At 39.6% G+C, this 15,515-nt stretch overlaps 1 protein-coding gene across 1 annotated transcript in view; it reads right to left on the bottom strand.

Moving 5' to 3' along the window:
- coq8aa (coenzyme Q8A, genome duplicate a) overlaps positions 1 to 13,787 on the bottom strand; it is a 49,803-nt gene extending 36,016 nt beyond the window's left edge. The window contains exons 1-4 of the mRNA XM_066706318.1: positions 13,683 to 13,787; positions 4,077 to 4,244; positions 3,023 to 3,376; positions 2,518 to 2,584 (exon numbers count right to left, since the gene is read on the bottom strand). Of these exons, the coding sequence (XP_066562415.1) occupies positions 2,518 to 2,584; positions 3,023 to 3,376; positions 4,077 to 4,226 (571 nt within the window). The 5' untranslated portion in view covers positions 4,227 to 4,244; positions 13,683 to 13,787. The remainder of the gene's footprint in view (positions 1 to 2,517; positions 2,585 to 3,022; positions 3,377 to 4,076; positions 4,245 to 13,682) is intronic.
- Between the last annotated feature and the right edge of the window lie 1,728 nt (positions 13,788 to 15,515).

Below are 15,515 nucleotides of genomic sequence, written 5' to 3'. Positions count from 1 at the left end.
TGTCCACTTCGGTCAAGGCAAATGCATTACAGTGACATTTGGGAAGCAGTGATGTCACGTTTTCAGCCAAACTGCATTATATGGCAATTCTGACAAAACAGATGAAACAGCAAAAATGTGTTAAAACATGGTGGAGGTGATCTAGCACTAAGGCTTGGGGCTAATCAAAACCACACAGCTGTGAAGTGGGAGCTACTGTGAGCAGAATCTGTACTCCAATATGACTAATTTATTGAAGTTATTAGAAATGGTTCATAAACCAAGTATAATAAAGATAATCTATACGGCTCTGTTAGTACATAATGGTTATCAAATTCAAACAACCCCAAAATGCTTTTCAAGTCTCAGGAAATGTAATACATGAAGGACAACACTTGATTTCTATGGATTGGCAGTAAGCGGGGAATTATTTCTGTAAAACATTTCTATAAATATATATTTGATGAGCAGTTTAATGAAGAAAAAAAAGGCATACAATGCAATAATCTAGGATTGGCTATTACAATCTAGGACTTATATTTTGTTTACTGTATATTTTTCCTATAAATTTGTGTAATTTGGAACTTGGAATTGTATTATGCTTTGAACTGTACTGTATTATTGCACTTTTGTAATGCACTTATATTTTGAAAGTTGCCCTGGATAAGGGCATCTGCTAATACATTAATAATAATATACATGAATCAAATTATTTCAAAATCAAGGTAAGGAAAACGGTTAACTTCAACTGTAGTGTCTAGCTGCCCTGCCACACAGGGTGGGGTGCCTTGGAAGTAACAAAATGTTATACTGGAAGAGGAGGAGTTTTTCCATTTCAGTCGACTACAGTAATCCACTTCTGGAAATGTCTTAATTTGTTCTGTTTTTCAGCTGCTGTGAGGAGAATGACGACTCATACCTACAAGCCAAAGGACTGAAAGCAAAAGGTATGAATAAACTGACTTGGGAGTTCACAAAACTGTTTAATCTTCTCTCTACGTGGTGGATTACCGATATCCTTAGGTGTCCTAAGACTAACTGACTTCCCTAAAAATACACTCTCGGACACTGCTTAAATTATCTCAGAGGTGTTAACAGTAGTCCAAAAGCCACCAGCATCAGATTCACAGAGGATGTGTCACACTGTTGTGTGTGGAAATTGACGTCATTCTTTTGAGTGTGGAAATGGAACCATGTAGGAAAAATGGCAAAAAAAGTACGATTTCATATCGAAATTACCACGTCTCAATTCCAAGGCTACTTTGATGACATTTCAGTTTGATCATGATGGGATCCCCTGGTCCAGTGTATGTGCAATGATAATCAGAAAATTCCAGACTGACCGTTTCATACATCATAATGCCTATCCAGCTGTGAAAAAGTCAGTGTTCAGATGATTTTTTTTTTTTGTTAACTCTTATTGACCTTTCTTTCCTAAAACATTAAACATAGCCAATGCTAATGAAACAGACAGTTTCAACGTATTGGAGCATGTTCTTTAAAATGGTGCAATTGTCACCAGTTCACACAGTCATTAAATGTTGCCCTGGAATCTCGCAACCAGCCAGCAGGACTATAAAGGGGTTTAAGTGGAGATTAAAACCCAGCCATGAACCTGCATTAGCTCTTTTGGCATTTCAGCTGATCAGTACTCCATTTAGCCATTGATCACTAAACCAAAAAGTTAAACTTCCCTCTGATGGTCTAGAAATGCACCTCCACCAGTTTGAAACACTTAGGAGATGTTGCATCTTTTAGAGAATGACAACATTCATGTGTGTGCATTTGTGGCAGGAAGTGTGGACTTCTAGTAAACACAGCTGCCCCATCATGACTTGTTAAATTAGTAGTAGATTCCAGCATGTGTACTGTGCTGCCTTTCAACAATTTCCAAGAAAGTTAACATGGATTTGGAGTTAAAAGCTCACTTTATACATTCCCTGGAGATTTTTGGCAGCGCACAACTTGTCTCAGTTTGGTTATGCAATCGTGGGTGCATTTCAGGATTTATTTGTTATTTTACATCTCCAACGGCTCCTCCTACACAGGAGTCACTGCAAGGTATGCGGCAGACCGAAATGTATGTGTTCTGCTCCAAACTTGGTTCTAAACTCATGAGCCATGACCCCTCAACAGATTTAAAACTCCTAGGAGTGGACACAAAGTTGTTTCTTTATCAATAAAAAAAACCTCTATCAAATATACAGTTGCTTACATTAAGCAAAATGAGAAAGATCTAATTCACCTAAACCTTAACATCCAATTTCAGTGCATCTTCCAAAATACTTTTCAACACTCACAACTTTGTTTCTAACCCAAAACACCTTTAACAGTCAGTCATGAGTCCTACGAAGCATGCCAAGAGGATCATTTTATTAACTTGCTTTGCAAACCTGGCTGTACAACAGTTGCAAACCTCCAAACCACATTCCCAATTTTTTGTTTTGTTTAGGTATTATTCCTCATTCAAAGCAGTGCAACTAAAGAACTGTTCAGCTACAGTACACTTCAAGCATTAATAAAGAAAATAAGACTTACCTCCAAAATTAGCAAGTCTCCCTATTCGAGTGACTGGCACCTTCCTCTCTCTTGCCCTCTCACTCAGCTACAATAGCAAAAGAAAACGGTATTAAAAGTTATACAATCACAACTAAATTAACTTAACTATAAATCCTAAATATAAATTACAGTAATACCACAAGTGTCTTACAACACAAAATTCCCCTATAGAATCTTCAAATACATTTGATTAAAAGGACAGCAATGTTTCCTCTCATTCCAAATTAGATTATATAATAGGTAAAAAAATATGTATATACATTTTAACTGGAGAGGAATTCACACATACCAAGGGTGAATCTGATCCGATACTGATATTCCTTAGGTTATTACAGGTTATTACCTGTAATTCCTCAGAGATCATTAGAGGGCCAAACGTGTGTGTTGGTCACCTCACCTCACCCCCCTCATCTTCTGGATATACATTCTGAACAAATTTTAAAGAGAGGTAAAAATATAAAGGCCTCGGTGAAGCAGAACCTACCATCTGTTTGTGAGGTTTGGAGTTGTTGCGTTTGGCCTCCCTGGCTTTCTCAATGTCCTCGGCTGTCAGCCCACTGACCGAGGAGTGGTCCTGATGGAATGAGCGAGACTGCCCAAAAAAGAGTCCATTTGTGTACTTGTTGCTCCAAAAGAGCTTGCTGTTGAATTTCCCTGAAACATGGCTGTACGTCCTCGGCTCGCCGCCATCACCACTTTCCCTGAACGAGCCATCGTCTCCGCTGGGGGAGGTCCCTCGCGCCGACTCAGATAAGTCTTCGACAGCCCCAGAAAAATCGTAGCGGGAGTCAAGATCTGGTCCAATATCTGACACATTCTGTTGCTGGCTGCCAAACTCCTGAAATAAACACCAGGAATAAAGTTCATTAGACTTTTAAAGCCCTTTGTCACTAGAGGCCTGGGTGAGAATATGTTTCGCCTCAGATTTAGCCTCATGTTTAGCCTCAGATAAACTTCTGTATAACCCAAGTGTAATCCAAGGGCACAATTGCCAGGCTGGTGAAGCAAACGATTTGGTAGTTTTACAGCCTATATGATATCAATATGAAAAAAATGAAGAAAATTGATTGAAAAAGCTATGAAAGATGAGCTAAAGGATGTTTAATCAGTTTATTTCTATCCGTCAGTGTCTCAGCATAGTTCAGTTGCATTTGTAATATTAAAACAGAAGGGGCAAAGAATAAACGGAGTTGCAGTCACACATTACATTGTATCCCAAACAGGCGCATGAACAATGTGCCCTTCTGTCCACGGGCAACAATTTAAACAACATAGTTTCAATGGTGAGGTGAAATACTAAACAGGACCCCTCTAAATAAACTTGGATACGCAAAAAAGTAAATGTCAGCACACCAGGAAAAGGGCAGGGAAAGGAGGGCCCAGCTCACTTGATCAAACACACCTCTTACTGCTCCCTGGTTTAGCTGATAAACAGGGAAGCATTGTCGTTAATATTACTGTTATCTAGGCCTTTACACTCAATCACAGACAATGCGCGAGCAGCACAGTGATGATCCACAACACACAACAGATCCTACCTGCATCTTCTGCATGGCAGCACTCAGGCCCTGTTCCGCGGTGACCGGCATGTTTGTGGCAACACTGCGCAGGTTTCCCGTCTGCGTCTCTATGACAGCCTTGCTCAGCTTGGCGAGTCCCCTCACCAGCAGGATCATGTCGCTGGCCATGATGGTTCTCTTTCACACCTGCATGAAAATCACACAATTAAATAGAAGTGAAACCGGAGATTATCTAGTGCCATTCTCCCTGAAGATAAAGGTTCTTCCAATCTGGCAAACAAAGGTGGTCTCTGGGAAACCCTGCCGTCTCAGACATCTACTCCTGCTCTCTGATACAGAACGGCTCTTTATCTCTGTTACCGCCGAGGTCAGATGCATGCAAATGTGATTACCTCCACAAGCATTATGCTAGATATGAATTGCAGGCTGCTCAACAAACAAGGTTAAAAAAGGTCAAACAAAAGAATGGACCGAAATCTGAAAACACCAGAAAACTGCTCACTTTTTGGTTGCTACTTTACAATATACAAGAAAACAAAGCTGTAATTAAAAAAGTCCAGACACTGATGAGACAAGTTCCCCTGGCAGAGAGCTGTTGATTTAGGATTGAAACTAAAACGGAGGCCAACTGCCAGCTATGCTCATACTGAAGATCAACAGCACTGATCTGATTGGAAGAAAAACACAGCTGTTACCGTGGCTCACGACAACAGAGGTCCTGCCAAAAGCCAATCCTGATTTGCATTATGCTTAAGATTTGAAGTTTTAATTAACCACTGCCACCCTTCAGTGAACGCTACTGTAGTGCTGACGACTGGCACTTGCAGGCCTAGATAGCACATGGTGTCATTGGGAGGCATCATCAGCAACAAACTAACGAGTGTTTCTCAGGAAGTGTGTAAACTATCCATTATCAGACAGTACAGCAATAATCTGGCATGATAGTAAATGAATAACAGCAATGTACAGTCTCCAGCCACGTGATATGGCTACCAATTACTTTGAAAACACAATGAAGAATTTAATCAAGGAGAAGCACTATAGCCAATGTCATTTTAAAAGCCATGTCTGGACCATTCCTCCTACACTGTCTCACAGGAATGCATTTGAACAAAGTGCCTTGTCAATACCATAGCAATTTGCTTAGTCAGACTAGGACTAATTTACAAGCTTAACATAAATAAAGATGAGGTTGTTTACCAAAAAGGTGAAAGGGTACTTAATTTACTTTCTTAAAAAAAATAAAGTGCATACTTGTTAAGCAAACAAAAGGCATGAAGATTCAAAACAACCAAACATTTTTCAAATACCTTTAATGCCAATTCCATAAGTAAATGAAAAGGAGACATTAGGCTCTTGTATAAAAAGAGTCAAAGAATATGTATTTGTTTTATATATACACATTATTTTCTAGCACTTACATCTTGCACACTTGAAAATCAACAGGCTTTTAATTTGGCGTCATTTCTATATTGACTTTTCGATCGGTCAAGGAAGGGTATATTTACAGATCTAGGATAAACTCTGATTTAAGAACTGACTTAACTAAAAGCACTGATCAAGGTTAGTGGATATTTTATTAGTCTACACATGGAGACTAATCCATGGCCTTCCTCCATAAAGAGACTAAAATGGGATCTTTTCAAAATATATATTTCCAGTATTTTGCTTCTAAGCACCAGTATTACATTCTGCTCTATAAAAGACAACAATGTTCACAGCCAGTCCTTTCCTTTGACCTGTAGGCCTACATAATGTCTCACAACCATTATAAAGCTATACAACTCCTAAACGCAGGGGTTAAACTCTGCATTATTTGTCCAAGGTCATCTGAACGGTCAAACTCAGGCAATAAGCACGTCACATGTTTAGCAGCGATATTTCTGTCAAGGAGTTCACAGGTACATGTGCAGAAGACCAAACTTACCGAATCCCCTAGGGAGCCAGCTGGCTAAAATCATTTGAAAAATATATTAAAAAAGAAACCTGATCCAACAGTGTATTCATCTGTACAGTCTTTAATAGGCTCCTGCTAATCTAGTTATCACAGTGCTGTACATGTCCTCCAGAAAGTGTTTTTTTCTGTCACACAGGAATTAGCCTCAGCCAGACATGATTGTTTCAGTGCAATGGCGGCATGTGAGGCTTGTCACGTATGACAGCCAGGGCCGCGTCCACAAAACTCCATGGATAATACAGAGAGCTCTACTATTACTCACAGGGATTAGATAAAAGTGTGACTCTTAATGCCGTTTAATGTATAGACAGCTCTTTCCAGCACCTTCTCTGGTTTTCCAGCTTAGGCTACGTGACCAGGGATCTCAGCAGTCAGAAACACTCTTTGTCCAAGTTCAGATTCATTAAACTCACTGTGCTGATACTTTGAGAGAAACTGCACGGTCAGGAGGAGCAGAGTCTCCTCGTTTGTATTAAGGGTAGAAAGAAATACTTTAATACTAGGGTTTCTTTCAATTCCTGATCTCTCAATACACTCTGAAAGGAGTAAAGAGCCATCTTTACACAAAGTTTTAAGCCTAATATTGAATGTGGAAATGTAAGTCTTTTCATAATTATAAAAGGGGTGGGGAAACAAGTGGACACTGGAGTGTACTGGCAATGCCAATGTTTGTTTTAATGGAATGTTTAAATCAAATTAAAAACACAAGCATTTAAAGTGTAGTATGTCTAAGTGCGTTTCAGACGTGGTGCCAGGCTCTTTGCACAAACATGATTTGATGTTGCACAGACCTGTGAAAGCAATAAACACATCACTGTAAAACGATACTGTATCACCCAGAATAAATCTCAAGGACCAACCTTACGACAACTAAGGATCTAGTGATTTGCAAAGGTGAGTTACAAACCAGATCTGTTTAAAAGTCCCAAGTAATATAGTTTTTAAGAGTTAGTTATGAGGTAACCTTTTCTTTCGTTTTTTTTTTTTTTTTTTTTTTTTAAGCATTTTGTGGGACATTTTTGGTATTACAATTGATAAAGAAAGCATCATAAATTTAAAGCTCAGTTTGCTGCATTGTTAGCAATGCAAACAATTCAATATATGTGTGAAGAATTAAGAATGCATTTGTTCTTTCAGTGTCAGTCCAGTGCACACAACTCTACAACAAGAGGAAATGCTACTTTCCTGCATGCTGTCCTGGAAAACAGCCTGTTAATGAATCACACAATATTGACAATTGACTCCAAAACTTTATAGTTTTCATAAGGATACAAGCATGCGTTTCACCAGGTTTAGTAAAAATTAAAAGAACGTGACTGAATGCAAAACCACCAAAGTGTACAAATACACAAATATTAGCACTGAATATTGTTCTGTGTAACCACCAAAGCGAACTAGCCTTTGTATTGTGTCACTTACTGTGCAACTCCTTTAACTGAATGGTCAGTCCTGCCCCACCATGAAATTACATTTACTGAAAAACTGTTCTTAACTTAGTTCAAAAGAATGTCAGATCCTAAGTAAGTTAAATGGGTGCTTCTTGAGCTGTAGAGGTTTATTACATATGTGGGGATGTGTGCATGCCTGAACAACACCTTAGATTTGACAACCATTCAGTGTTCATTCACAGATATCAGTACCTCAAGAGATGTGCGGTCAGAGACAGGGCACAGGGGGGGGAAGAGCCTGTTTAGTGGAAGAATATTTTTTGAGGAAGGTCTATATATTCCTACAATTTGTAGTCTTGTTTCATATTATTTCCCATATATGGCTTACCTTATGTATTGCCAGTAATCTCCGGTTATGGGTGAGCATACATTTAAGAGGGGTACTCTCCCCTATCATTTTCATCACTACATTTGTGGAATTAATGAAAAACATGACCTTGTACGTTTTTTTATATAAAATATATTGCAACTTCCTCCATTTGGAGCAAGACACAGAAATAAAAAGAGGAACTGTGTCAATCGTTCAATGCAGAAGTATAATCAAGGGATGTTCATATATTAAAAATATGTTCTTGCTTCCCTGAGTTTCAGATCAATGTCTCATCAGTTTTACTTCTTTAACAGAAATATCTGCTTCACAGCATCTGCCTGCTATTCAGACTGAACATTTAAGGACATTGTTGTTCTACAAAATCATCATTACTTTTTATTCATACAATGGACATACCTTACAGATGGAGAGAAAATCAGAAAATTACAGAACAGAGCAAAATAAAGTCATACTTAATGACGAAACACTCGGCTGAAGGCAATTTGCATTCCCAAGCAATGGCTTGCTAATGGCGGAAAGAAGGTTATAATCATGTGACCGCATTGAAGCTCACTTCACATTACAGACATACCCATCTATTCTGAAAGGAACTGATTATGATGGCTGTATGTAGCCTACATACATATTAGAACAGTTTACAACTGCTATTTAGAAAGATCTACAGGCACTGAAATTGAATTGCTGCCCCAATCTAACAAGATTATAGAGAAGTTGTGATGAAGTTAAAAGAAAATTAAAGAAACAAATGATCAAGAAACAACAATGTAAACCTGTAAGCCTATTTCAAACATAACTGTTCCAGTCTTCTAAATCCCTGTTGTCCTGTATACTGGATAATCTGAAGAAGATTGCATTATAGGTCTTCAGGACCTAGAGAATAGATCTTTATTTTTTCTAGAAGCTAATCATTAACCTCTTCCCAGGAAACAAACTGGATGGCACAATTAAGCTGACATAAAACAGAAGATCTTATTTAGTTTGTGAATTACTTTTTCAATATTGTACAAGGATTGTATACCTTCACAATACCTTGCAACAGTAAGGAATAAATATATCTACAAGTAATATGCATAAAGAATAAATATGTACAGCATAATATTTTGACTATCCTTATCAATAAGTCATTTTTATCCATTGGTGTAGACCTACAATAACAACAAATGTTATGTAGCATACAGTGAGGGAAAAAAGTATTTGATCCCCTGCTGATTTTGTACGTTTGCCCACTGACAAAGAAATGATCAATCTATAATTTTAATGGTAGGTGTATTTTAACAGTGAGAGACAGAATAACAGCAAAAACATAATTGGTAACACACACTATGCCGTGAAGGACTGAAATCCTGCAGCGCCCGCAAGGCCCCCCTGCTCAAGAAAGCACATGTACAGGTCCGTCTGAAGTTTGCCAATGAACATCTGAATGATTCAGAGGAGAACTGGGTGAAAGTGTTGTGGTCGGATGAGACCAAAATTGAGCTCTTTTGCATCAACTCAACTCGCCGTGTTTGGAGGAGGAGGAAAGACCCCAAGAACACCATCCCCACCGTCAAACATGGGGGTGGAAACATTATGCTTTGGGGGTGTTTTTCTGCTAAGGGGACAGGACAACTGCACCAAATCAAAGGGACGATGGACAGGGCCATGTACCGTCAAATCTTGGGTGAGAACCTCCTTCCCTCAGCCAGGGCATTGAAAATGGGTCGTGGATGGGTATTCCAGCATGACAATGACCCAAAACACACAGCCAAGGCAACAAAGGAGTGGCTCAACAAGAAGCACATTAAGGTCCTGGAGTGGCCTAGCCAGTCTCCAGACCTTAATCCCATAGAAAATCTGTGGAGGGAGCTGAAGATTCGAGTTGCCAAACGTCAGCCTCGAAACCTTAATGACTTGGAGAGGATCTGCAAAGAGGAGTGGGACAAAATCCCACCTGAGATGTGTGCAAACATGGTGGCCAACTACAAGAAACGTCTGACCTCTGTGATTGCCAACAAGGGTTTTGCCACCAAGTACTAAGTCGAAGGGGTCAAATACTTATTTCCCTCATTATCATGCAAATCAATGTATAACTTTTTTGAAATGCATTTTTCTGGATTTGTTTGTTGTTATTCTGTCTCTCACTGTTAAAATACACCTACCATTAAAATTATAGACTGATCATTTCTTTGTCAGTGGGCAAACGTACAAATACAGGTGATCAAATACTTTTTTCCCTCACTGTATTATAGAGTTGTTGTTTTTTTTCCTTCTGACTCCTAAAAATCAGGACATAGTACTCAAAACTGCATGTCTGTCTTGGAGATTCTCCGAAGGCAATGGGGCCTAGCGCTGGGGTCTACACAGAGGTCAAATCCAACCAGGACATCAAGAGAAACTAATGATTTCAAGCAGCCAATCACATTCTCCATGACAAGGAGACGCCCATTTTTGTGATGTTTACAAGCCTTTAGGCTTTTTTTTTTTTTTTAATCTTCAGAGCACCAACTATAACTGTCATTGTCTCGGGCCCTTTCCCTCTCAGATTTCACAGCAGTAGATCCACTAAAAAAGTGAAACGAGAATCATACTTTTTCACTCTAATCTGCTTGTCGTTAATCAAGAGAAAAGGGATTTCTTGACAGCACCAAGCTGAATGCAATGCTACTGTGTGGCTGTTGCAAACAAAACAAAAATCTGCTATTTTGGCCAATAAAAACCTTCTGCTTGTTTTGGAAATAAAGGCCAACGCATTTGCCCTCTATTTGTTTCTGCAATGACAATAGTTATTGATATTCTTAAGGAAAACAAAAACAACCATGATGTGCTTTTGGTTAATCGTTAATTGGTTAATAGACCCACCTGAAATGAAATGCTGATAGAAAGAATTTTTTAATCTTTACATTTCATGATCTCCATTTATTTTTGTTAGATGCAGGGTACTTGTGCCCGTCCTGAAAGGAACAGTGGCACTGACATTACATGAAACCCTGCCTCCTTGAAATGGCCTTTGTAACAATCTTATCAATGTGCCGTGTTTGTTCTACAATCACAACTAGTTATCTTGCTCCGTAAACCGAGTGACATCTAGAGGAAAACAAGCTGAATGTAGAAATTCATATCACACTTAAACAGGGCTGTCACTGGAGTGGGGAAGGGGCCAACAAAGAGATTAACGGAAAGAGGGCCTCTCGATCTGTACTTCATGTACATTCATCACACCCCTAAGTATGTGGGGAAATAACGAACCTGCATACTATGTTCTTGTGATAATACTTGCCACCATTAGAACAAGCGTTTCATTATTTCGGTACCAATATTTCGATATCGGTTTATCAAATGTAGACTCAAAACTATACCCTCTATTTCCAAGGTAAAACTGGAGGGGTCTATTGAAAACACAGGGATTTCTGCACTCATGGACAAGCTCACATACACTACACAACAAAGGATCACAGACCCCCCGACAGAATCTTTTCAACATCAATCTGAAACATCGCTACATTATTTTGCTCAATTATTCATCACCCGATTCATGAATTTAGGCCAAGATGAAAACAAAACATTGACCGTACAGTCAACAGCAATTATGAACTCAGAACTCGATAGCGGCTTTCCACAGCACAGAGAGCAAACCTCTCAGCACACATGCTGTTAAGCGGTATTGGGTTGCACTTGGACTTTGGCAGGTGGGTTGAAGTTTTGTTTTAATCCAGGCTTTAACAAGAAATAACAACTGGAATCAAGTTCACCAGTTCCCTTCAAAACATCCATCAAGCCCCCGGTTAGCAGTGTGTTGTTTATCAAGACTGAAACATTATTGCAGTTGCCCTTCTCAGCGTTTTAAGGCTGACATCAGAGCCATAGACAGTAGTCTCTTCTAGATGGAGTCACACTTTTAACATACCCTTTTAAAATATAATAACCAGTAAATCTTGTCTAGATCACACTGCATGTTTCTAGTTGCATCCAGAATGTTGGCTATGCACCCTAATGTTGCATGATCAGTGAGCTATTGTTTTTGCAGGATACACTTATCTATGTTGTTTAAGCTAACTTGAATGAGCAATGACTGAAACTGGAATATTAAGAATTTTAGGACTAAACTGAAACACTACAAATCAAAACAAATCTTAGTTGAGTTCAACATTTGTTATCCTAATATTGTACATTATTGCAACATGCACCAATATCAACATTAACCTAATCTTTCAAAAGAAATGGCACATTCTTTTGCAAGTTGGTGTGGTATAAGCATCTATTTTTAAATTGTCTTTTGTCAAGTAACCTGTTCATATCAAGATACTAAAGGGCTTAATTACAGATATATCTATGATACATAATAATAAGCATGTTCTTGCACTTAGTCCAAGTACACATTGGCATCAGTCTGTAATGTAGCACCCAAACCTCTCTGGTCTGTGACCTTGGGAAAAGCAAGCTCTTCATGCAATACAACACAAATACAGAGTGGTTTTCAGGCTCTGCTTTTCTAACTTTCCTACACTGGGTACTGAAGCAACTTCTCACAATTTCTTGAACAACAGCAATTTAAAAGAAACAAACAAACAAGTCCTACCAATACAACAAACTTTCACCTCGCTCTTAGCAATATGCATGTGTCCTGTTCAGTACTGGACACTGAACTCTGAACCAGACTTAGGTAGTTCATGAAATAAATCATCAAGTGAGGTCAGCATCTGTTGCCAAAGACTTTGCCAAAAATGTACTTTTGTGATTCGGTCACCCAAGTTGAAATCAGCTATGGAGAAATCTTGTACATTATAGTATGGCTTGAGACATCTGTTGGCTGCATGGCTCCAAACCACAGGATCAATTAATCCATAAAAGATAACTGAAAGTTACAACAGGTACCCATTTTAACAGAAAATTAAATGTACTTATAATTTCAGTGCAAGCACACACAAAATAAATACTGAACACATACCTATACTCGGGGATCACCAAATGTATTTCAAAAACTGTGAACTAGGACTGCAATGTGTAGGTTTAATACTAATGCAAATTTCATAAACTCAACTCCTGATACTCACATGTGTATGTGTCCCAGCATGCATGAGGGGTCACAGCTGCTGCCCCTGCCACACTGCTGGATTAGCACACGTCAAATAAACTATTACTATTTTAAGATCAGCAATAGAGGGAATAGACGGTGCACACACACTTGTATACAAGATGCTTCATTGTAAGCATTTATCTTTTAATAATGTTCTATTTGAATAACATTACGTTGTCATCAAGTAAATCCCCCCCGTTTTAATTATGATTCATCTTCACTCCAGTGATTACACAATTATAACCCAATCTCGGGAAATAGACTGTCGTCAGTGTATAGGCAGTTACTAATCCCCCCGGACGCGTCCCGGGCTGGGGTGGACCTGTGGACCTGTGCCCCATGCCTGCTGTCACGTTTCGCATGGCTCCAAAACCAGCGCGTTAGTCACGCAGGGCTGCTCAACGGCACGTCTCAGGCGTTTCTACGTGCACTGGGGTCAACACAAATTTAGCTGCCTAGAAAGTGAACTTTAAATTAAATGGACGCCATGAGAAACGACGCTTAAAATTGGACAGCACCCCCGTTTAACGAAGTAATGATTTGGCGTCGTACATCCGTCATATTAATAGTAATTAATGACGTTACTAACTGGTAATATGTCTAAAAAGAAACAGAAATTGACAACAGCTAACCTCGCTTCGAATCAATTCGGCAACACGCTGCATGTGTGTATATTTATTTGCTCCCTTCGTTTTGCAGGGCTGCCTTGCTACGCGTTTACTGATACACTATATTCCATCCTCATACGTACCTAAAAATACCTCAGACCACATTTAAAGTACGAGGCTATTATTCTTGTCTTTTCTGGCGAAGCAAAAACAAAAACTGCACTTACCACCAGGATTTGCAGATGATCGCTCAACTTTGAAGACTACCTCGACCCGAGTGGCGTCTCGCAGTGTTTTCACCATGAGGTCAACGCTGTTTACCAACTCAGCAGCGGATTGCTACATTCACGGCGGTCCCGCCCCACTGCACTTCTCATTGGCCGGCTCTTGTAGCGCAGATTTCCGCAGTTCTGCACAGATCTGCAGAATTACAGCGATCCCATTGGTGGACTTGCGCAGACCCGCCCAGAACTGCGTCCTGGTTGCAAAGGTTACCTGCACAACCGTGACCTCTGATTGGTGGTGCCCGACATCAATAAGACGTAACCCGCCTTGCTCGTACAGCGGAAGCGCTGGCCAATGAAAATGTAGTGAGTGGAGAGGGTGAGGCCACGGTCGCCACATTGGGTTCCTTTAAAATGAAACGCACCCTTTGTAATGCAGCGACAGAAAAGAACCAATTGAAATGGACTGGTCTCTCACTGTAGCCTATATCCAGGCCTTGTGACTCAGGTGTGTATTAGACTAAACACACTATTTATAAATACTGAGAGCCTCTTTATTTTGCATTTCCACGTTTTATGCACCCGGTTTTAGGTGCCTTCAGGTCAGGTTCAGGATGCAGGTTAAGAGCCTAGGAAAAGAGGAAAATAATCACAGTCGTTGTCCGTGAGCCGAGGTGGAAAATCTCAGTCAGGTTTGGTAGCCGGTCCAAGGTCGGATTTACACACTGAACAGGGTCATACACCAGAAATCCAACTCCAAGCACCACGCCCTGGGATGTGTCACAAGTGGTACTTATTCAGGCCCACCTGGACCAAACCACTCCTGGAGGGGGTTCCCATGTGAGCGTGAACAGAGGTCTGCGTGAAACAGGTTAAGGAAAATCAGCTTCACCCTTTACACCAGGGGTGGGGAACCTTTTTCCTGTCAAGGGCCATTAGAGTGTTGACAAATGTATTCATGGGCCACAACCTTAATTAATACACCTACATCAAAATATTAATACAGATGAAACTTACATTGTAATGCAAGAACAAATCACTTTTTTCTAAATGCACACACTGCAGTCAAAACAAAGAACTATATAACCTACTATAAGCAAAAAGCTCAAAAACGGCATACAACAAGATAATGAAACAAGTGTAAACATAAATATTGGAATAATGCTGAAAAACAATATTTTATTAGTTCAAAAATAACTTGCATTTATCAAAACATAATTGTACACTAAAGTAAACATTTTCAACACTGTAAACTTTGTTTTTAACATACAAAGCTACAGTCAATAAAATCAGTGTATTTCAATGAACTATTTAACTATATATTTAGCCTGTATACCTGACCGCTCGTACAGTCCACACAGGACACGTTTCTGCACTTTACCTGCATGAGCTCGTACCTCACACTGCATTTTGACAGCCCTCTCCAGGTGAACACTTTTACTCCACGAATATATAGCATCACAATAAATGCTCCTCCGATGATAATGTCCATGAATCATTATTTTGCGTGGGATGTGCCTGTGCTATTGCACTCTGTACTATGTGCAGTAGCAATCACACATTGATCAGTGAAGTAAAAGCACTCGGTGCCATTTGGACCTGGCGTGTCACTCGCAATGTTTTCACAACAAAACCCGAATCACTGTCATTCCCAGTATCACTGATGCCCCTGGATCAGTCATGTTCCAATCCATGTTTATTTGCGGGTAATCACTGTATCCACTCAATCTGACTACAGTTGTAAGAATGCAGTAATGTTGTACAATGTGTGTATTTTTCAAGCACATGCAAGACTGTAGACAGGTAGAGATCGCCACTTGAGCGCCAGACTGACTC

The sequence above is a fragment of the Amia ocellicauda genome, chromosome 1, assembly GCF_036373705.1.
Source record: "Amia ocellicauda isolate fAmiCal2 chromosome 1, fAmiCal2.hap1, whole genome shotgun sequence".
In the NCBI taxonomy this organism is placed as follows: Eukaryota; Metazoa; Chordata; class Actinopteri; order Amiiformes; family Amiidae; genus Amia; species Amia ocellicauda.
The sequence above is the reverse complement of the archived record's forward strand: the minus strand, read 5'-3'. Positions and strand labels throughout refer to the sequence as shown.